The following is a 23874-nucleotide window of genomic DNA, read 5'->3' on the forward strand; positions in this document are numbered from 1 at the left end:
ACCCCCAAAACAATGCCATTCATTCTTTATCAGGCACAGGATTATGTGCTATTAAATTCATCACACTCCCTGTAATATCTCCTTCTTTCTTCTTTCAACAAAATTTTCCCTCCCAGTAACAACAGTTCTTCACTGCATTTTGGTTGTTCTGCATTAAAAACCAAGTTTTTGACCCTTCCACCAAGTTCAGTTGCCATTTGCCTTGGTGCAGATAGGGATTTAAGGTTGCTGGAATGCTCTAAGAATTTTTTAAAACCCCTTTGACTCTGGCATTTGAGAATGATGGATATTTTAGATTTTTGTCAGCATAGTGGCGGCAAAGAGGGTGATGGTAAAGAGGGTAAAGCATAGTGGTGGTAAAGAGGGAAATTAAAAATCAACCAGCAATCAAACTCCACAAAAAAACCCTGAGAAGCTGCTCATAGGGAAGGGCCAATAGATTCAAAGTGAATGAAGTGTGTGAAGTGGGAAATACTATTTATTTTATGGAGGCATGACACCTTCAGAGTGCACGGGGTGGGTGAACACCCTGATTCAAAGGTGAATAAAGTGAATAGATTCAAAGTGAATGAAGTGAATAGATTCCAAGTGAATAAAGTGTGTAAAGTGGGAAATACTGTTTATTTTATGGAGCCATGACACCTTCAGAGTGCACAGAGTGGGTGAACACCCTGATTCAAAGGTGAGTAAAGTGAATAGATTCAAAGTGAATAAAGTGTGTAAAGTGGGAAATACTGTTTATTTTATGTAGCCATGACACCTTCAGAGTGCACGGGGTGGGTGAACACCCCGATTCAAAAGTGAATAAAGTGAATAGATTCAAAGTGAATAAAGTGTGTAAAGTGGGAAATACTGTTTATTTTAGATAGCCATGACACCTTCAGAGTGCACGGGGTGGGTGAACACCCTGATTCAAAGGTGAATAAAGTGAATAGATTCAAAGTGAATAAAGTGAATAGATTCAAAGTGAATGAAGTGAATAGATTCAAAGTGAATAAAGTGTGTAAAGTGGGAAATAGTGTTTATTTTAGATAGCCATGACACCTTCAGAGTGCACAGAGTGGGTGAACACCCTGATTCAAAAGTGAATAAAGTGAATAGATTCAAAGTGAATAAAGTGAATAGATTCAAAGTGAATGAAGTGTGTAAAGTGGAAAATACTGTTTATTTTATGTAGCCATGACACCTTCAGAGTGCACAGGGTGGGTGAATACCCTGATTCAAAGTGAATAAAGTGAATAGATTCAAAGTGAATAAAGTGAATAGATTCAAAGTGAATAAAGTGAAAAGATTCAAAGTGAATGAAGTGTGTAAAGTGGGAAATACTGTTTATTTTATGTAGCCATGACACCTTCAGAGTGCACGGGGTGGGTGAACAGGGCTCCTGCTGCTCACCCAACCATCCAGGAGTGACAGAAACCATCCTGGGCAGCTGCTCTGAGAGTCTGCCAGCCGTGGCTCCAGCCAGAACCAGCCCTTCAAGCCTGCAAGCAAATGTTGAGGCTGCACAAAGAAACACCTTGGGCAGAAATCAGATTTCATCCAAAAGAAAGGAAGTTTTCCACAGAAATGTGGACATCAGGGCTTCAAAAGGACACAAACCAGCTCCAAAAGGACATCACTGCTCCAAAAGGACCTCACTGGCCCAAAGGGACACAAACCAGATCCAAAGGACACAAACACAAATTTATGAGTGACACACACCTCTTCTTTATCTATCCAGTTGGGCAGTGCATACATGTAATGGTTGCAATTTTTTAAAAGAAATTGTATTTAAAATTAAATACTAGCAATATTTAACAAAGCAAAAATTAAATACAAGCAGGGTCAGATCTTGCGTCAGTGCCATCCAAGCAGGAGAACCACCCTGTTTTATCTTCTTCTGGAGTTTGTTTCATGCAATGGGACCTGACACTCAGAGTGCTGCCAGCATTTCTGGGTGCCAGGGACAGCTGGTGGCCACACCAGTAAACACTGTTTATATATATTTTATATAATTTTTATATAAATTTATTTTATTTATTTATATTATTTATTAATATATTTTATTTTATATATTTTAATAAATATATAGAAATTTTATGCATAAAATTTATGCATATAAATTTTCTTATATATATAAAGTATATAATAAAATAGAAAAATGTATATTTTTATATATTCATATGTATTTATATATTTTTAATATATCGATATATATTTTATATATTTATTTACTTTTTAATATTTAAATATTTATATATTTTATATAAAAGAAATTTATATGTATATATTTATATATATTGTTATATATAATAACATTTTATATAAAATATATATATTATATATTTATATATATAATTATAATAATATATATTTATATATATTTATAGATATATTTATAATTATAATTATATATAAATATAAATATAAAATATATATAATATAAATTATATATAATGCATATATATTATATATTATTTATATAATAAAATTTAGATATAAAAATATATATGACACATAAAATATATATATTATTATATATTTTAATATATATATACTGTCACACAAATTTATGAGTGACACACACCTCTTCTTTATCTATCCAGTTGGTCAATGCATACATGTAATGGTTGCAATTTTTTAAAAGAAATTGTATTTAAAATTAAATACTAGCAATATTTAACAAAGCAAAAATTAAATACAAGCAATATTTAAAATTAAATAAAATACAATACAAGCTGTCACTGGAGGTGCCTTTCAGCTCTGCAGAAGAAAATCTGTTAACTTGTTAAAATGTTAATATGTTAAAATTTTAACCTTTTAACCTGGTAATCTGTTTTCCTGTACCCAGGAAAATGGAACTCTCATGGGGAGTTTGGGTCTGAGTGAGCCAAATCACCCAGAAATGCTGTCAGGACAATGAGCAGGTTCTGACTTTGGCAGTGTGGCCAAAGAGAGGCTGTTTTTATATAATCACCCCTCAATCCAGAACAGGAATTTAACAGATATTAAATTATCATTTATCTGTATATATAATTTGTCCCCAAGTGTGTCCGTGGTGTTTAAATTACAACCATCACCTATAAACCCTAGTGTTTTATTTGGTTTTGTCATTTATAGTACATAAATATTTCTAAATTCAGCCCTTCATTAAATAATCCTGCACTTAACATGTAAAATTCAAACTGTGGAAGTACCTGGGATTTTATTCAAACTCTAACTTTAAAAGAAGTTGTTGCATGGATTTACTGTGTTAATTATTAGAGCACCCGTTCCACTCAATGTATTTAAAGTTAAATACAAGCAGTATTTTAAAAAGCAAAAATTAAATATGGCCTGTAAAGATCAGCAACCAAATGAGTTGTGACTGTGTATCCTGATAACACGATAAGGGCTGAGCTGTGTTTTATGTCACACACAGTGCTCATCCCAAAACCCAGGGGAAAGAGCATTCTAATGACTTTTAAAGAAATCCTGGTGGGAAAAGCACCCAAATTCTGGTAAAATTGCTTGAAGAAACACAAACCTCCCTTCCTCACATGGTTTTTGCCATAAATCAGAGTGGGGTCTCTGGGATTACAGAGGTTTGGGGGAAATTTGGGGGGATGGAGGTTTGGGGGGATGCAAATGGCTCTGCCTGCTCCTGCTCACAACCAGCACTTCGGAATGGGGCTGCTGCTCCTCCCTGCATCCTGCAGGGCCCGAGGGGATGGAGCTGTCCAGGATGCTCAGATGGAGCTGTCCCGGGATGCTCAGATGGAGCTGTCCAGGATGCTCAGATGGAGCTGTCCAGCATGCTCGGATGGAGCTGTCCTGGGATGCTGGGATGGAGCTGTCCAGGATGCTCATATGGAGCTGTCCAGGGATGCTCAGATGGAGCTGTCCAGGATGCTCGGATGGAGCTGTCCCGGGATGCTCTGATGGAGCTGTCCAGGATGCTCAGATGGAGCTGTCCAGGGATGCTCAGATGGAGCTGTCCAGGATGCTCGGATGGAGCTGTCCCGGGATGCTCGGATGGAGCTGTCCCGGGATGCTCTGATGGAGCTGTTCAGGATGCTCTGATGGAGCTGTCCAGGGATGCTCAGATGGAGCTGTCCCGGATGCTCGGATGGAGCTGTCCCGGGATGCTCGGATGGAGCTGTCCCGGGATGCTCGGATGGAGCTGTCCCGGGATGCTCGGATGGAGCTGTCCCGGGATGCTCGGATGGAGCTGTCCAGGATGCTCGGATGGAGCTGTCCCGGGATGCTCGGATGGAGCTGTCCAGGATGCTCTGACGGAGCTGTCCCGGGATGCTCGGATGGAGCTGTCCCGGGATGCTGGTGCTGACCCTGGAGCTGTCCGGGATGCGCTGCAGGCGCAGTGCCCCGACCAGCGCGGAGCTGTCCCAGCAGCGCTCCCCGCTCCATCCTCATCCTCACCCAGCGCTGAGCACACCAGGGCTGCTGTGGCGGGGGGCGGAATCACGGTCCCGGTTGTGCCAGCTGGACACACAGCCACTCACACCCACAGACACCCACACACACACCCAAACACACCCACAGCCACCCACACACAGCCACACACTCCATCCGCTGCTGGCTGCAGCCTGTCCCCGTCCCTGTCCCCATCACTGTCCTCATCCCCATCCCCTCCGTGTCCCCATACCTATCCCCATCATTGTCCCATCCCTGTCCCCATCCTCATCCCCACCCCGTCCCCTCTCTGTTCCTATCCCCGCTCTCATCCCCATCCCTGTCCCCCTGTCCCATCCCCATCCCCATCCCTGTCCCATCCCCATCCCTGTCCCATCCCAGTCCCCATCTCTGTCTCCATCTTCATCCCTATCCCTGTCCCCATCCCCATCCTCTCCCTGTCCCCATCCCTGTCCCTGTCCTTGTCCCTGTCCCCTCCCTGTCCCTATCCCTGTCTTCATCCCTGTCCTCTCCCTTTCCCTATCCCTATCCCCATCCCCATCACTGTCCCCATTCCTGTACCCTTCCTGTCCCCATCCCTATCCCCACCCCTGTTCCCATCCCCATCCCCATCCCATCCCTGTCCCCATCCGTATCCTGTCCCTGTCCTCTCCCTATTCCCATCCCTATCTCCATCCCCATCCCCGTTCCCATCCCCATCCCCATCCCCATCCCCATTCCCATTCCCATCCCCATCCCCATCCCCGTTCCCATTCCCATCCCTGTCCCTGTCCTCTCCCTATTCCCATCCCTATCTCCATCCCCATCCCCGTTGCCATCCCCATCCTATCCCCATTCCCATCCCCGTTCCCATCCCCGTTCCCATCCCCATCCCCATCCCCGTCCCCATCCCCATTCCCATCCCCGTTCCCATCCCCGTTCCCATCCCCATCCCCGTTCCCCATTCCCTGTCCCCTCCCTGTCCCCGCGCCGTCCCCGCGCCCCGCCCGCCCCTCGGCCGCCCCCTGCCGGCGGGCGGTGGCAGCGCGGCGGGCGCGCAGAGCGGGCGCACAGAGCGAGGAGCGCGCAGCGCTGCCGCCGGCGCACCCTCAGCCCGCTCCCGGCCCCGCCGCAGCCCCCCGCCCGGCCAGATGATGAACTTTCTGCGGCGCAGGCTCTCGGACAGCAGCTTCATCGCCAACCTGCCCAATGGCTACATGACCGACCTGCAGCGGCCGGAGCCGCAGCAGCCTCCGCCGCCGCCGCCTTCCGCGGGCTCCCCGGCCGCGGCCTCGGGCTCGCCGGCCTCGGAGCGCCGGCAGCCGCAGCCGCAGCCCGCGCCCCCCCAGCAGCAGCAGCCGCCGCCGCCGCAGCAGTCGGCGGGCAGCAGCTTCTTCAGCTCGCTCTCCAACGCCGTGAAGCAGACGGCGGCCTCGGCCGGGCTGGTGGACGCGTCCGCCGCCGTCTCCGCGGCTGTCGGCAGAAAGTTCAAGGTGCTCCTGGTCATCGACGAGCCGCACACGGACTGGTAGGTGCCCCCCTGCATGCCCCTGCATCATCAGCATCATCACCATCATCATCCTCAGAGCCCCCGTCCTTGCCCCGTCCTCCTGCAGGTGCGGCTCACCTGGGGCAGAGCCCCCGCAGCCGGCCGTGCCGAGGGGCTGCAGCGCAGCCTCACGGGCTGGAGGATGGAGCAAAAAAAAACCCAAAAAAACAACCCCAGGGAGCCCTGGAGCGCCTGATTAGCCGTGAAATCTGCTTCCCATCATAACACTAAATAAAACATCCATAGCGCCCTGACCAAGCATATCCCGTGTTCTCTGGGGGCACACAGGACCCGTGTGGGGCGGCAGGCTGGTTTTAGGTGCCCTGGGCAGGCATTGCTGTGGCGGCGGCGCTGCGTGTGTTAATCCGTGTTTACGAGCCGGTTTGTTTTCACGCAGCTCCCGCTGCTCCGTGCCATTCACCAGCGCGAATGTCCTTCGGGATGCCGGGCACCAGCCCTGCTTCTGCCCTAGCCCCGGGAATCCCTGCTCAGGCTTCATTAACTCGGCCGGTTTCATTCGGGCTGCGTGTTTGGTAGCCTGAAAAACGTGGGATTTTCCAAGTGTGGGACTTCCCAGCCTGGCTGGTACCAGCAGCAGAGGCTATGGCTGTTGCAGACCTGTTTGTGCTGCTGGATGCTGTGCTCCAGAGGAAGGACACCTTCCTATCCATCCCTGCTAACTTGTGTGTCTGCACACCGAGCTGACAGCCCTCTCGTTGCTAATTACAGTGCAGAAGGTCTCGGCAGCGCCTTAAAATAATGCAGAGTAAAACAAGTCTGTTTTTGTGCCGCTGAGATCATCCGGTAATGGATTGTGGGTTTAGGGTTTTATTCTCGGCGTCTCGAATTTCCAGCCTTGCTGGCTGGGCTGTGCTGTGATCTGATCCCGTTTGCTTTAAAAACGGTGCTTCAGTAAAATACTTAGAAGGAAAACTGAAGCCTTTAACTATAGCAGATACGTTATTTCTGTTAAGACAACATTACCTGTTACATTTTCCAGGCTTTTTCTTTCTTTCTGGTTTTGTGGTTGGTTGTGTGCATGTGGGGGGGGGTTGGTTTTATCTTTTATTTTTTTTTTTTCTTTCTTTTTTTTTTTTTCTTTTTGAAAAAACAAGGTGGTTGTATCGACCAGACTGAGGCAGCCTCTGTAGCTACGTCATGGAGATGCATCCATGGACACTGCTCCCTGCCTTGCAGAAACATCTCTTTATTTGATATTCTAGAGTGCACAGCTCTCTGCCTGATACATTCAGGAACTCCATTTGCCCATAAGGTTTCTGTCTAAGGGAGATTTCTCTGTGCTTGCTGGAGCCAGTCTGAGCGTCTTGAATGTGGTTTTCCATACGTGGTTTACATCCCTGATAAATGCACCCCAAATTAGCACAATCTGTGGATTGGGGCAAAGCTTTGAAAGCCCTGCACAGGGAGTTCCTGCTCCAGGTAGGAGCCTCACAGATCTACACAAGGTTACTCATGCCTGCTTGCTTTTGCCTTTTTATCCTCCTCCTCGTAGTATGTGACATGGATACGTAGTAATTCTAGAAAAAACAGTTTGTTGTTGCACTGGCTCTTTCCTTTCCCAGCAATCAGAGTTGTTTTGTAGCAGATTTTGAAATATACTCTGAAAAATGCTATGTCTGACCCTTCCACCTCCAGAGATGTGTGAATTCTGATAAATCATGCAGAAGAGTTTTATGCCTTGGGAAGTACGGATCTCCGTGCACTGATCTGCTGGGGTATTTGATTCTGTGGGCTAAAATGGAATAGGGATTGTAATTTGGGCAAGGCAAAGGAAGGCTGGGAGGGGCAGCAGGGGAGTGCCAGTGGCTGCTGGGCACCCCCAGCTCACTGGCTGTGCTGCAAGGGGAGGCTGGCACAGCCCTGCCGTGTGATGCTCTGAGCAAACCCCATCAAGAACAGCAAAACCAGCACCAAAAACAGCACCAAAAACAGCTCCAAAACCAGCCCCCAAACCAACACCAACCAGCCCCAAAACAGCACCAGAACAAGCACCCAAAGCCAGCACCCAAAACCAGCACCCAAAACAGCACCAAAAACAGCCCCAAAAACAGCACCAAAACAGCCCCAAAACCAGCACAAAACAGCACAAAAACAGCACCAAAACCAGCATCAAAACCACACCAAAACCAGCCCCAAAACCAGCACCAAAACCAGCACCAAAAACAGCCCCAAAAACAGCCCCAAAACCAGCCCCAATACCAGCACAAAACAGCACAAAAACAGCATCAAAACCAGCATCAAAACCAGCACCAAAACAGCACCAGAACAAGCACCCAAAACAGCACAAAACCAGCACCAAACCCACACCAAACCAGCACCATAACCAGCACCAAAACCAGCACCCAATACCAGCACCAAACCAGCCCCAAAACCAGCCCCAATACCAACAAAAAACAGCACAAAACCAGCACCAAAACCAGCATCAACACCACACCAAAGCCAGCACCAAACCCACACCAAACCCACACCAAACCAGCACCATAACCAGCACCAAAACCAGCACCAAAACCCAGCATCAAAACCAGCACCAAAACAGCCCCAAAACCAGCATCAAAACCACACCAAAACAGCACCAAAACTGCACCAAAACCACACCAAAACAGGACCAAACCAGCACCAAAACCAGCCCCAAACCAGCACCAAAACCAGCACCAAAACCCTGGTGAGCCCCGAGAGCCTCCAGAAACCCTGCCAGCTGCTGGGCTCTGATCCTCACAGGAGGATCAGGGGCTTGGCCTCTGCCTTTGAGGTGTTTTCAGCTGCACTCTGTTTGTTTGCCTTAGCCTGGAAATGTGTGTGTTGCTTGTGGGTTGCAGATTCAATAGAAATCGAAGGATTTCGGTCTGGATCACACTGAAATCTCACTGGTTCAGGATCCTCTCCTCAGCAAGGGCCAGAGGAAACATCAGCCTTTTTCTGTCAGCAAAGACAGAAACCATGGCATAAAGGGACCCTTTCTCCTACCCATTGCATAAAGAGATATTTTGTTTTCAATATATTTTGTTTCTCTGAAAGATTGACTCATACTTCAAGTGTTATATTCATAATATATATGTAATATATACTATATTAATAATATATATATTCAAGATTTAGTAACCCAACATAGTTGCTGCTTGTGGAATCACTTGGGATATTCTACCTAGAACCAAATCCCAGCTGTTTCTTGCATTTTATAATCATGATTTCAGTGATATTTCTCCTCAATTTCTTGCCCTAAGAGATTTCTCCTGTGGAAAGTCTTGAAATTCTCCATTTCAATTACTTTACTTTCATGGCATGGGACAGGGGAAAAATGGGAGAACTGTGTTATCTATACTAATTTGTATATTTTTTATCATTTTCCTTACTTCTTAAGGAAAGAGTAAATGCAGCTGTGTCAAAGCCCCCTCCTTTCTCAGTCTGGGGTAGAGCTGTAAGGGATGATTCTTTTCCTACAGGTGCTTTGGAGTCTTCCAACCACATTTAGTGGTTGTGCTTCTCCTGAAGGCAGGCTATAAAAAAAAGCTAAATCAAAGATTTTCCACCACCCTTGGTGGCAAGAGAAGGGACAAATTGAAAACAGGCTAAAGATTTAGTCAATAAATCCTTGGCAAGGAATCTTGGTTGGTTCTGGTTTGTGGCACTCACCTTCTCTGAAAAATCCCTTCGCCCAGGATTTCTCTCCTGGGAAGATGAGAAGTCTCAGAGAGAAAGGAAAACAATTCTTATCTCATTTGCTTCTCCTGTGTTTTGCTGATTTTGGAATGTGGTTGGAGATTGTTTACCCACAGGTGATTGTTCCATTGGTGTAAGAGCCGAAATGAGAGATGTGAGACTCCAGGGGCTCTCCAAAATGCAGTTTATTCCACCCAAAATGCAGTTTATTCCATCCAACATGCAGTTCATTGTGTCCAAAATGCAGTTTCTTCCATCCAAGAGGTTACAGCAGCCCAGGGTTGTGGGTGACAGAGCTGTGCCCACAGCTGTCAGCTCCAGCTGCAGCCAGGCCTGGAGACCCTTTGGTTTTGGTTACAATGCATTGGACACTTTTCTTTGCTGAGCATCTTCATACAGAAGAACCAATCTATACCTTAACTGTTATCTATAGCTTGTCATAACTACTATAATTACCATATTCATGCTACTGTTCTCCAGTCACTAAAAGTTAATACATTACAGTTTAAGCTAGAAGTTGTTTTTTAGTTTTCTTGCTGTAGAAAATTCTGAGACCTTTTTTCTATTTGTAACATTGCAACGATTGTTTGCCTGTGCTCTCTTTCTGGTTGGTAAAAACATCTTCTTGTCTGAGGTGGGTTTGAGACATAAAAACTCCTTCTAACCAACACACCCTTTGCCTCCTTGCTTATCCAGTAAGACTGGCTCAGCAATTCTTTTCTCCCATATCAAAACTTGCTTCCATCTCTATTCCTTCATCAGACTCTACATTCAAAATCTTTCTGCCAAGCACACATATCTGTGAGACTTTCTTGTCACACTTTCATCCTTCCCAGCACATTGGATTCTGCTGGGAATTGTTTTCACCCTTTGGCCAATCAAGGCTAAGCTGTGTCAGGACTCTGGAAAGAGTCACAAGTTTTCATAATTATCTTTTTAGCCTTCTGTAAGTATCCTTTTTGTATTCTTTAGTATATTATAGTATTCTTTAATATAATATCGTATCATAAAGTAATAAATTAACCTTCTGAGAACACGGAGTCAGATTCATCATTCCTGCCTTTGCCAGGGCATTTCCCAGCAAGTACAATACTGATTTTAATGAAAGGCTTTCTCCTGGTCCCTTTGTACCATAAATGACCCTCTGGCCCACAGGTGGAAGCAAATATCCAGCAACCATTTCTCCAACTGGAAATTTGTCATTCCAGAACAGCACCATGAGGAAGAGTACAAACCCTTCCAGTGGAGCAGCGCTGTTAATTTGTATAAATTTACATAAGGACATTGGAAAAGCTGATTTTATTTCCAGTCCTGTATGCACTTGATGTGATGTCCTTTCCATCTGCAGCTGCATCTTGAGCAGACATTTCCAATTGCTGACCTGCAGAGCGCTGGGATGAGCTCCCACAGCTGGTGGAGGGGTTTGGAGCTGCAGGGGAGGGCAGAGCCTCAAGAGCCCCTCGTGAGCTTCAGTGGTGATTGGATGTGACAGATTTCCCTGGCTGCTTTACAGCTTTGAGGATCTCTGTTGATATTTAACAAATGGAGGAAACTAAGGAGTGAAATCATCTGTTCAAGGTCATCCAAGCAACCACTGACAGAGCTAAATTAAACCTAGACAGCTTGCTTCAATTTTTCTTTCAATTCTGCTTTAAGTATCCAGAACTTCAGCTAGATAGGTTTATTTTGAAATGGTTAAAATGGGTTTATTTTTAATTTCCTCAGAAATAACCTTTTTGTTCTGTACACAAAAAGTCCTGAATATTCAGTGCTGAACAAGCAGCTGATGAGAGGCCATACATCAGTGGCAAGGGGCCAAGGTGCTGTGTATAGATCATTATCTTTATTAAAAACTTATGTAGAAGATTCAGAAAGCTGCTCCAATACTGAAAACTAATCATCACTGAGTGTGTCCTGTCCTTTAAACATTGAATATCAGACTTGTTGGCAGCAGCAATGAAATTATAAAAAGAACGAAGCTGGGAAATTTTGGTTTTGTGTTTTTTTAAGCACAAATCTGGTTGTAAGTCTCAGTACCTTTTTTAATTTTTTTCACAGACAATTGCACATTTCACTTCATGTTTACTGCCTGAGTAGTTACTCAGCCTGTGACAGGCTCCAGAGATAAACCCCAAATGCTAAATGAAGAGCAAACTTTCTGGTTTAAAATTACCCAGTCATTTGTGGGCCAACATTGCTCATCAGGAATATTTTTAATATTAACACAGAAATGCACTGCTGGATGACACAAAAATTTTCATGAAGTGAGCAATGTGAGTTTCTTAGTGTTTGATTTTTGTTTGGGGTTTTATTTTTTGTGAAGAAGTTTTAATTAAAACTTTGTGTGCTGTTGTTTTTTGTAACTACCAAGCGTTCATGAACACACCACAATGACAATTCCACTGCAACTTTTCTGTTCATTAGGGATGCCTCGATTGTGCATAACTAATTAGCAGTCCCCAACTCCAATTGGCCTGGAATTCTCATGGATTTACTTGTAACATGTTGATTTAGTAGCTGCAGCTCTAATAAAGATAATAAATAAAATAAATAAATAAAATAAAGATAATAAAGATAATCTTATCAAAATGTAAAAGATAATCTTACCAATATGTATACTTTATATGGGGAGAAAAATCGTGCACAAAATCACCTTTATTCACTTAAAATGCCCTTTGCAACAAGAAACTCATGATATTAAAGGGAAACAACCTTGCCTTTGGTGTAACACTTCTAAATTTGGGTGAGATAATCTTATCAAAATGTAAAAGATAATCTTACCAGTATGTGTATTTTATATGGGAGGGGGAAGCATGCACTAAATCACCTTTATTCATTTAAAATTCCCCGTGCCAACAAGAAACTTGATATTAAAGGAAAACAACTTTGCCCTTGGTATAACACTTCTAAATTTGGGTGAGATAATCTTATCAAAATGTAAAAGATAATCTTGCTAATATGTATATTTTATATGGGGAGAGAAAGTGTACACTAAATCACCTTTATTCATTTAAAGTGCAAAAAGAAATTCTTGATATTAAAGGAAAACAACCTTGCCTTTGGTATAACACTTCTAAATTTGGGGAATTTGCTCACTGAAGGCTTGCCCTGAATGAAATGAGAGCTGCAGCTACTAAATCAACATGTTACAAGTAAATCCATGAGAATTCCAGGCCAATTGGAGTTGGGGACGGCTAATTAGTTATGCACAATTGAGGCATCCCTAATGAACAGAAAAGCTGCAGTGGAATTGTCATTGTGGTGTGTTCATGCATGTTTGGTAATTACAAAAAACAACAGCACACAGTTTTAATTGTTTTGTTTTGTTCACCATCCAGTGAACAAAATAAAACCCCAAGTTCAAGGAGGCACCAGGTTCCTTAAAACCTCTGAAACTGAGCAAGAAGGACAAATGTTTTACTGTGGTTTCTCTCTCATTTTTTGTTTTATTTGAAAATTTTGCATTTTAAAATTATATTTGTGAGCCATTTCAGCCTCCCTCGAGCTGTGGCCTTTGGAGAGGGTTCCCAGCCCTCCAAAAAGGAGCTCTTGCATGAGGCCAGCGTGTGCCTCTCCCAGCAGGTAATTGGAAATTGGAAATTAGATCAGCCCTGCAGCTCCCAGCTCTGCATTAAGGGCTCTCTGCCTCTGCAATCCAAATAAAAACACAATTAAAGGAGTGATGCAGGCACAAACAGTGCATCTCTGCAGCTCCATCCTGGGCTCTGCCTCCTCAGCCTCTGCAAGAGGAGTTCCAAGGGTAAAACAGCTCAGGGGCCTTGGCACTGCTTCTTTGTCCATGTTTTGTTCAATATTAATTCCACACTGGGCCAGGGCTGGAGGAGCAGGGCGTGCAGCTGAACTGGCTGAAATATGGAAGGTGTTAAATCTGAATTTGTGTGTACAGCAACCTCACCCAAACTGTGCTTCATATATTTCATTTCAAAGTGTGGAGCATGTTAAATTTGAGTTTTTGTGTACAGTGACCTCACCCAAGTTGTGTTTTGTGTGTTTCATTTCAAAGTGTGGAGCATGTTGAATCTGAATTCTTGTGTACAGCAACCTTACCCAAACTGTGCTTCATGTGTTTCATTTTGAAGCATGGAATGTGTTAAATCTGAATTTTTGTGTACAGCAACCTCACGCAAGTTGCGTTTTGTGTGTTTCATTTCAAATACGGAGCATGTTAAATCTGAATTTGTGCGTAGAGCAACCTCACTCAAGTTGCGCTTCATGTGTTTCATTTTAAAGTATGGAGCATGTTAAATCTGAATTTTTGTATATAGCAACCTCACCCAAACTGTTTCATGTGTTCCTTTTCAAATATGGAGCATGTTAAATCTGTATTTTTGTGTACAGCAACCTCACCCAAGTTGTGTTACATGTGTTCCATTTGGAAGCATGGAAGACGTTAAATTTGAATTTTTGTGTACAGCAACCTCACCCAAACTGTGCTTCATTTGTTTAATTTTAAATTATGAGGTATGTTAAATCTGAATTTTTGTGTACATCAACCTCACCCAAGTTGTGTTCCATGTGTTCCATTTTGAAGCATGGAAGACGTTAAATTTGAATTTTTGTGTACAGCAACCTCACCCAAACTGTGCTTCATTTGTTTAATTTTAAATTATGAGGTATGTTAAATCTGAATTTTTGTGTACATCAACCTCACCCAAGTTGTGTTCCATGTCTGCTCTCCCAACAGCCAGCTGGTGCAGCACCAGACAATGTCTGTGCTGGTATTTTAAGATGATCTAAAAAAGAAAATTGTTGGGTTTTTTTCTGTTTATCTGCAGTTCTGTCGGGTGTAATGCTTGGCTATGTTGGTATAAATAGCCAAACGCAGCATGTGAGAGACATTACCTTTTTGACAAGATAGAAAATGAGAACAAAATCCCTTTCATGGAGGAAAACACTTTCCCCTCCATGCTCTGTGTGTTGCTCTATCCAAACAAGCTCTTGCAGGCTCTGGTGTTATTTTAGGCAGCTGAGTGTAAATGAGATACTGGGCACAAATTTGGGCAGATTGTGGTGTCACCCCCATCCCATCCCATCCCATCCCATCCCATCCCATCCCATCCCATCCCATCCCATCCCATCCCATCCCATTATCCCATCCCAGTCCTCTGTGCTCAGCATCCAAGTGATTTTTTCCTTTTTTTCCCTGTCTTTAAGAGACAATAGAAATGTCTCTCAAGCCCACTGAAAGCAATAGTAACACATTTGGTGGAATGGGTAACATCAGAGAAAAAAGTTTGCCAACATTTTCTTCTAAATTTTGCCTTCAGAGAAAGGAAATGGAAAAATTGGCAAGGAAAGAATTAATTTCAGGGAGGTACATTTCAAAGTAATGAGACTGAAGTGAGAGATGAAAGGAATAACAAATTGCTTGGTAGACTATGGAACCACATAAAAATAAGAAATTCTACTTGCAACCTATTCAGGATTTGATAATGGCTTGCCAGCAGCAAATTGTAACCTGTTGAAATAGGAAAGACATGGAACAAAAGGGAATTAAAAAGTATATTAGATATTTTATTCTTCATATTGCAAAAATCTGTGTAGGGGACTTCCAGTTTTATATGGTTGGGGTTTGCCATTCTGTAAATGCTGCAGGACACTGGAAAAGCCATTTTTGCTGGAAGCAAAATGTTTTCTCAAAAGATTGATGCTAAATATTCCCACAGGAGTTTCTAAAAGTAGTGGCCTCATTTAATGCAGTTTTAGTGCTCAGTTCTTAATAGCACCATGTGAGTGACCCACAGAAATATCATATCCAATATCACGTCATTATATCCCATTAGGAATGCTTGAAACTACAGAAATCTGGTTTAACACCACTGAAATAATTGATATTTGGGGGGTTTATACATTTATAAATAAAGCACACTGCAATCTGCATTTAAAGATGTGATAAGGCTTCAGTAAAAATCCGTGTTTGAGCATAAATTTGTGTTTGAGGAAGGGAATAACAAATGCAGGCAGCCAGGTTTGGGTACAGAACCTCCCCAGAAGGAATTTGGACCTGCTTGGCTGAGCACAGCAGCAAAGGGTAATTACAGGCTGCTGCAAAAACTGTCAAAAACGGGAAAGAGTAAATTGGCAGAGAAAGCAATGTTGTAGATGACAAAAAGCAAAGCCACGAATTATGAAGTAAAATGTTACCTGCAGTAATGACATTGCTTGCAAAGAGAAGGCAGCTTACCTTGTGGAGTGTCAGAAATGTGCAGGGAGGTGATAAAACCTCACCCTGGGTCTGCACTGAGAGCTCCTTGCTTGGCTGCACTGCTGCTCCTGCTAATTAAACAACTTTATCAGTGCCCAGCCTCACTCACAGAGCTCAGGGACAGCTGCAGGCTGCTCCAGCTTTGGGCAAAATGGGCAAAGATTTGGTCAGTCCTTTTTTCCTCCCTCATTGTCCCCACAGGTTGTCCCTTCCTGGCTGACACATAAATATGAAGAAACAGATTCCTGACAAACAGCTGGTGTGAGGCCTTTCTGGGCTGCTTAAAAACAGAGGCCAGACAGAATTAAGGGAACAAAAAGCAGCTCTGTTTATTGAAGGGCCTGCAGGTACATTTAGGACAGACAAAGTCCCTCACGGCCTACACCCAAAATGGACCATGGCTCACAGGCTTTTATACTTTTATAAGTTTGGTCCATTTTCACATTGGGGGTTAATCTGCCAATTCCAGCTGCAGGTAATGAAGTCATTGAGCCCCAGTTTGCTCCCCCCAAGTCCCTTTTGTTCCCATCTCTGGCCCTGAGGCAGTGAGGTGTCCTTGATTGCCAGGCCTGGAGAGGAATTGTTGTGTGTGCCCAAAATGGGAAAGCTGCAGCTGCCATTGGGTGTGGGGTTTGGAGTTACACACTAAAGAAATGAGAAATATAAAAGCTCAAATCCTAAAGCATCAGGTGGCTGAGGTCAAACCCTTCATTATATCTTTAAGCTGAAGTGGCGCAAGTGTTTAATTCAGAGGGCACAGGATGTTAGATCTGGGTTCCCTGCAGAGCCCAGGTGTTTCAGGCAGTGCAGGGCTCTGAAGGCACCCAGCTCAGCTCCAGCTGTGCCAGGGCATGCTCAGGGCTCTGTGGGATGCTGGGTGCCCATCTCCTGCTGCCAGGGCACAGCTGCTCACAGCTGGAATGCAGCTGGAGCTGGGATTCCCTCCAATTCATGGGCTGCTCCAGCTCTGTGTGTGCACAGCTCCATGCCTGACCTCATGTTTGTTCTCTCTGACCTCGTTTCTTCTTTATTCCTTCTGATTTCTTCCTAATAAAACTGATTATAATTGCAGTGAAACAGCCCAGATTGAGAGGATTAAACTCCAATATGAGATCAGTCACAGTCTTGCGTTTGCTCAGGGACACCAGGATGGTTCAGAGAGGAAGATTCAGATCAGTATTTCACTACCTCTCCGTTTGTTTCAGTGGTTTCTTTTGCAATGAAGATCATTTCCAAGGAAAACTTTCTATGTATACCCACCCTTCAGCATTGAGAAGGTCTTAAAAGATGTTAAAGGTTTTTAAATTAACATTAGAAAAATCATCATATGAAATGTATGATTCTGAAAGTATGATTAAAAGGTTGAATAATAAATTATAGATATAGATATAGATATAGATATAGATATAGATATAGATATAGATATAGATGATATAGATATAGATAGATAAAATGTATATATAAAGATATACAAATTATAAATGCATCCAATTCCACTGAGTGGCAATATGGCCTCATAGTTTGGTGTGAGTGCAGAACTTCTTTTATTCAAGAGCTGTTGTCTCAGCCATCTACTAATTATATATATATATATATAAAATTATATATCTATATATAATTATATCTATACTATATATATATTATATATGTAATATGTATATATATAATTCAAAGTTCTTTCCTTGTGTTCTTGCTGTCTGAATGAAATTAACTTTTCCTCTTCCTGTTCAACAGAATTTATCAAAGATAAAATACCAGTGCTCCTAATTCATTAGAATATTTATTTGTAAGAATCTACTATTACCACATATTCAAGTTGCTCTTTATCCCAATATCTACTCCTTGCTTAAAGCCCAATTGATCTTCCAGATTCCCTGTGCTGATCTTGGTGTTTAAAAAGAATCAAACTAAGGCAAGATGTGTCTAGTACTTAAATTTTGATATCAATGTAAATAAAAATGTGTTTGTGTGTGTGTGGTCATGTACATCTGTATATAGAAGGGTTTTCTGGGGAGAAGAATTCGTAGGAATTTTCACTGGTGCATTTAGTCTGAAACTGGGTAGAAACACTATTTTTGTGTATTGATTTTGGTTTGTTAATTTGAGATTTTACTAATTTTGAGATTTCTTGGTTAATGCAGTAAAGAGTGTGGTGGGTTTGGTGCTGGTTAATTACTAGTGTGCTTAATTCTTGTTGTGAGATAGGATTAGGAGAAATGTCAAGTAGGCTTAAAACTTTAAAAGTGTATAAAGAAAAATTTATAGTGGTGGTGGTTTTAGTTAGAAACTGCATAGAAACACTATTTTTGTGAAATTATTTTGGTTGTTTAATTTGAGATTTTACTAATTCTGACATTTCATTAATTTTGAGGTCTGTTGGTTAACGTTGTAAAGAGTGTGGTGGGTTTGGTGTTGGTTAATTACTAATGTGCTTAATCCTTGTTGTGGGATAAGATTATCTCACAGGAGAAAGGAAAAGTAGGCTTGAAACTTTAACAGGGTATAAAGAAAAATTATTAACAGTAATTTAAAGAAAGGGTAACAAGAATTAGAGTAAAACCTTTAGAATATTCTTGAGTTTTTGTGTCGCCGTTCCATGCAATATATAGCAATAAATGACAGGAGTGTTTGTGATAGGCCTTTTGAAATGTGGTTGTGTGTGTGTACCCACGTACATCTGTATGTAGAAGGGTTTTTTGAGAAAAGAATTTTCAGGAATTTTCACTGGTATAGGAATTTTCACTGTTCAGTGTGGTGGTTTTAGTTTGAAACTGGATAGAAACACTAATTTTGTGTAGTGGTTTTGGTTTGCTAATTTGAGATTTTGTTAATTCTGAGATTTTTTGGGTAACGTATTAAAGAGTGTGGTGGGTTTGGTGTTGGTTAATTACTAATGTACGTTTTGTTGTGAGATAGGATTAGGAGAAAGGTAAAGTAGGATTAAAACTTTAAAGTGTATAAAGAAAAATTTATAATGGTGGTGGTTTTAGTTAGAAACTGCATAGAAACACTATTTTATGTGTAGTGGTTTTGGTTGTTTAATTTGAGATTTCACTAATTTTGAGGTCTGTTGGTTAACGTTGTAAAGAGTGTGGTGGGTTTGGTGTTGGTTAATTACTAATGAGCGTCTATTGTGTGGGTTACAATGCAGAAATTATGGGATGGAGATGCTCGGGATTTGTGTCAGGCTGTTCCCTGCCGAAATTCTCTCAGTTGGACCCATGATCTGGGATTTTTGTGCTGATTAATTTTCTTGCTAAGGAAGAAATGTCTGCTGTGAACCAACAGTAATTCAATGTACACAGGGGTAAGATTGACTGCCTTGGCAATAGCAATGTATGGGAGGAGCCAATATAAAGAATAATTAATGTGCGTTATTATTTACATTATTTCTGCTCCAATCCCTTCCACTGGCTCAGTGAAGGTCTTACAGCAGAGCTTCTCTGTTTAGTTTTGCAGTTGTTTTATTCTTTTATTTGCTAGAAGGCCTTTCCAAAAAATCTGGAAATTTTCCAAAAAATCAGCTAATGGAGCTTTGGTGTTATTGCTTGGTGAGTTTCTTTTTTATTTTCTTTTACTCCCCCACCCTGGACATTATAAATGTGTTTTCCAGCTCCCAGATCCTTGGCTGTTGGGCTGTGCATTGATGACAAACCAGCTAATAAATGGCATTTAGAGCAAACCACACCTGCACAGTGCAAGGAGAAGGCAGAGTGTGATTATTGCCCAAATCCCTGATGATTGTGACTGTCCAGACCCCTCTGTGGTGATGTCCCTGTGGTTCAGGAGCAGCTCTCAGCAAGGCTTTTCACCATGCAATAAACACAGAGGTGCTGCTCTCCTGAAATCCTGGCTCTGTGTGACTTCTTGTGGCAGCAACAGAATTAAATCTCGATTTTCTCCTTTGCTGGGCTCCTCAGTGGGCTGCTGGAGGCTCTCCCTGGGTGTTTTTTGGTCAATTCTTTTGGTCAGTGATGCTGAATGTGGAACTGAATTGGTGATGCAGAGCGCTGAATTTGTGATGCTGTCTGCGGAACTGAATTCTGAAAAGCACATGGCAAACTGTACTGTCTGTCTGTCTGTCTGTCTGTCTGTCTGTCAAGATGGGGTGGAGGCTTTGTGCATGTAGCTCTTTACAAACACCAGTGTAAGGCTCAAAGCACACTGCTTCATTTCAAGGCTTGTTTCGGTTTGGGAATTTTCAACTGAGCGTTTGAAAGGAAGCAAACCTAATTGGTGTCAAGAAAACGTTTGCTTTTGAGGGATGAGCAATAGTTCTAAAAGTCCCTTTTTATTTCTTTAATAAGTCTGTAATTTAGAGCAGTTTTTGTGATAGATGACTGCAATTCTTTAGATCTAGACCATTGATAGATGAACGAAATTCTTTAGATGTACACACTGGACTCCTCAAGATGAGAACAGAATATTTTCACTTCGAGGACTCGAGCAAATAACTTTCATGTTGGAAAAGGGGATTATGTGTAATACATAATCAGAGTTAATGATGTTAATCAGCAAGAGCAGCTGTTGTAAAGTATCAAAGTCCCCATCTCTGCTGCACCAGGGCTGCAGTGCTGTGCTGCTAATCTCGTTAACACACACAACTAATTTCATTTGGGGGCAGAAACAGCTTAATCTGCACATGTGTAAAACTCTGTGCACATTTCTGCCTGTCTGCAGCAATCCAGGAGCATTTTCCTCGCAGAGCTGGGCAAGGCATAAAATTAATCTAAATAATGAGGACAAATTCCTCAGTTTTGCCTGAAACATTGCCTGAAAACTCAGGGTGAAAACCCGTGACTGTAGGACCAGCAGAAGTTCTGTATGTCTGTAAATTTAAAATAAATTGATTAGAAGCATCTCTGATCAGATAGTTAAAATTATAAATATTCAGTCATCTTTAATACCCTCTCAGAAAATATCTCTGTTAAGATTCCAGTGCACAGGACCTGCCTGTGCAGATTATTTTATTGAATTCAGATGGAATAAGGTTTTTTCTGTCCAAACTCAAATTAAAGTGATGCACACTTACTGCCTTTTACAATTCTCTTTGTCAGCTGTCCCCACTAATACTGCTGCTCATTTTGAGGTCAGTGTGCAGTCACTTAACCATGTTAAAACTAAATGCAGCAGACCTCAAGAATTATTTAAAGGCTGAAATTTTTTGCTTAAAAAGAATATTTCATAACTGGTTTTTGCTTGAATTAACCATTACTGAAACCTTTTGGAAAGAGTGAAGAAGAAAAATCCAAGTATATGAAGTTTCCATATTGTTGTCTTTTTAAATTAAAATACTTCTAATCTGTCCCTTTGTGTTGGAACCAAAATAGAACATTCAGGGTGAAATTACTGTGGAGGCTTGGAAGTGGCACTGAAAGGCATCAAGCAGTGATTGGGCACGTTCTGCTCCCAATTCTTGTGTTTATTTACTCTTGTGTTGTTTCCACACGAGCAGCGAAGCAGCTGCATGTGACAGCAGTGATGTTTTGGGGAAATATTGTGCTCTGGTGAGTCATGGCATTTTAACTTGCTGTTCCTTTTTACAAGAGCTGTTTCAAGCTGCTTGTTGATTTTTTTTTTTTCTGAGGAATTGATTCCTGACTTTAATCTGTCACCCTTCACTTCAAATAGGCAGAAGTTGTGACATTAAATTAATATGACAAAATGGTGATACTCTGCTGATGGATTTCCAGATTAAGCTGTGAAATGGTGTAAATACCTCCACAAAAACCGGGAATTCTGAGGCTTTTCTGAGCAAATAAAAATAAAAAGTATTCAGTGGAGTGCAGCTCCAGCACAGCTCTGTGATCATGATCACTGTGACGTTTTTCCATTTCCCCTTCCCACCAGCCATTAACAACCACCCTTCAAAACCATCCCCAGAGGGTGGGACAGCCACAGCCCACCAGGAATTGTCACCTGGGAAATTCTCTTCCCATTCACCTCCTGTTTTTCTCGAGTCCTCTTAAAGAAAAATTTGGAAGATAATGGAAAATGTAGGCTTTTACATCAAGAATTCACCAGAGAACAAAGAGTGACAAAATTCTTATTGTGCAGCTCAAGAGGTTGCCAAAAAGTAAAATGCTTGCCATTATTCAAACACATTTTCTCAAGGGTACCTGCCTGATTTCTGCATAAAGTGTCCTTGTAGCTAATGCAGCATTGTTAAAAAATCCCCTCCCCAATGCTTTGGTGGGATAAATATGTGTTTTGTTAAAGCCTTTTTCACTTGGAGATATTTTCCTTCCATTTATGGCATCTCTTTGGGGAAAAAAAAATAAAATCAGATTATTGGAATTGCAATTCTCCAGTGGCTCAGCCATTGAGAGATCACCTTGCTGGAATCTCTTTGTGCTGGAATAAAGGGAATTACATTCTCCTATTTCTTTGTGTTGGAATAATGGGATTACATTCTCCTATTTCTGCAGCCTTCCAAGAGCCTTTCATGAAGAGCGTGATTAAATGCAAATGAAGGTTCCACCAAAAAGGCACAAGGCCCTGGAAATTGGGTGCTGGAAATTGGAAATTGGCTCTTTGCTCTGCTCACCTCCCTCCCTCAGCTCTGATGGATGAGTGAATTTATAGCAGAGCAAAGTTTCCCCTAATCCACATTTCCAGAAGTTTTGGTTTTGCTTTCCCCTCCTCATCCCTTCCCCTCTCCCATTCTTGCTGTTCCTTATTATTCATTGTTCCTTCTTATAGTTTGTTCATTCCTTTGGTCATTCAGCTCTCACTGATTAGAAACACTCAGCTTCTAAAGGGCACATGGGCTGGAAGAAATTGTCCTTGCTCACGCTGTGACAATGGATTTGAAAATTCTCTTGACTGGTTATTAAAATACTCCATTCATCACTGATACATTGAATTACACTCAGTACCTGAGCAGATTATTGTTTTGCCATACATTTAAATTACAGGATCAAATGCATTTAGGTTGTCATAATTCAAAGTTCTTTCCTTGTGATCTTGCCGTCTGTATGAAATGAACTTTTCCTCTTGCTGCTCCTCTTCAACAGAATTTATCAAAGATAAAATATCAATGCTCCTAATCCATTAGAATGTTTATTTGTTATTTTTATTATTTTTATTATTTTTATTATTTTTATTATTTTTATTATTTTTATTATTATTTTCTTTATGTTATACATTATATTTTCTATTTATTAGTGCAATTTTATTGTTCATTATTTATTAGAATATTTATTTATCTATTATTACCACCTACCAATTATTTATCTATTATTCATGTTGCTCTTTATCCCAATATCTACTCCTTCCTTAAAGCCCAATGACTTTCCAGGTTCCCTGCGCTGATCTGGGTGTTGTTTAAAAAGAACCAAACTAAGGCAAGATGTATATGGTAATTAAATTTAGACATTGGTTCACGTGCACTTACAACGTCCTGTAGTTCCAGTAGCAAAGCAGATTTGGGAGCAATTTGGTCTCCATAATTGGGTAGCACAATTCAGAAATAAATTACTGCAATGTGCTATATTCCAAAATTTCAATATTCCTTTTTGATGAGTTAAGAGCACACTGGAGGAAAATGGAAACCACATTTTCCTAGGGATGTGTTTGAAATATGCATCAGCTCCTTCCAATCTTTCATGCCCTTTTCTTGTACACATTTTTAGCATTGCAGCAGCTCAGCTTCTGAGAAGACAGATTGAGCAAGTCCTGAATTTTTCAAGTATATTGCAGGATGCTCCTGGAGGTAGAACATCCATTAATAATCTCAAATTTTTCACCTGACTCTGGATTGTGATTAAAGACAGAATTATTTGGAAGAAGTAGCAACACTCAGCAGCAGCTGCTTTTATTTTGCTTTTAAGGCCAAGAATTACTGGAGAAGCAAATCCTCATGGCAGGCTGGGAAATGCACAGAAAATCTCATTTACCTTGTCAAGACTGGCAGGGCTCTCCTGGACCTGAGATTTGTTTGCTTGAATCATGGGGCACAGAGTTACAAATTGCAAAATAAATCAGGAGGAGGATGAAATTGAGGGTTGGACAGCTTTGAGTTCAGGCTGCAGGGAAGGGCAGAGTT

The 23874-nt window shown here is 41.9% G+C and overlaps 1 protein-coding gene across 1 annotated transcript in view; it reads left to right on the forward strand.

Moving 5' to 3' along the window:
* Positions 1 to 5388: 5388 nt before the first annotated feature.
* Positions 5389 to 23874, forward strand: part of SYN2 (synapsin II) — a 189699-nt gene continuing 171213 nt past the window's right edge. Inside the window, exon 1 of the mRNA XM_074550135.1 lies at positions 5389 to 5902. Within this exon, the coding sequence (XP_074406236.1) occupies positions 5526 to 5902 (377 nt within the window). The 5' untranslated portion in view covers positions 5389 to 5525. The remainder of the gene's footprint in view (positions 5903 to 23874) is intronic.

This window comes from Zonotrichia albicollis, chromosome 12, assembly GCF_047830755.1.
Source record: "Zonotrichia albicollis isolate bZonAlb1 chromosome 12, bZonAlb1.hap1, whole genome shotgun sequence".
Lineage (NCBI taxonomy): Eukaryota > Metazoa > Chordata > Aves > Passeriformes > Passerellidae > Zonotrichia > Zonotrichia albicollis.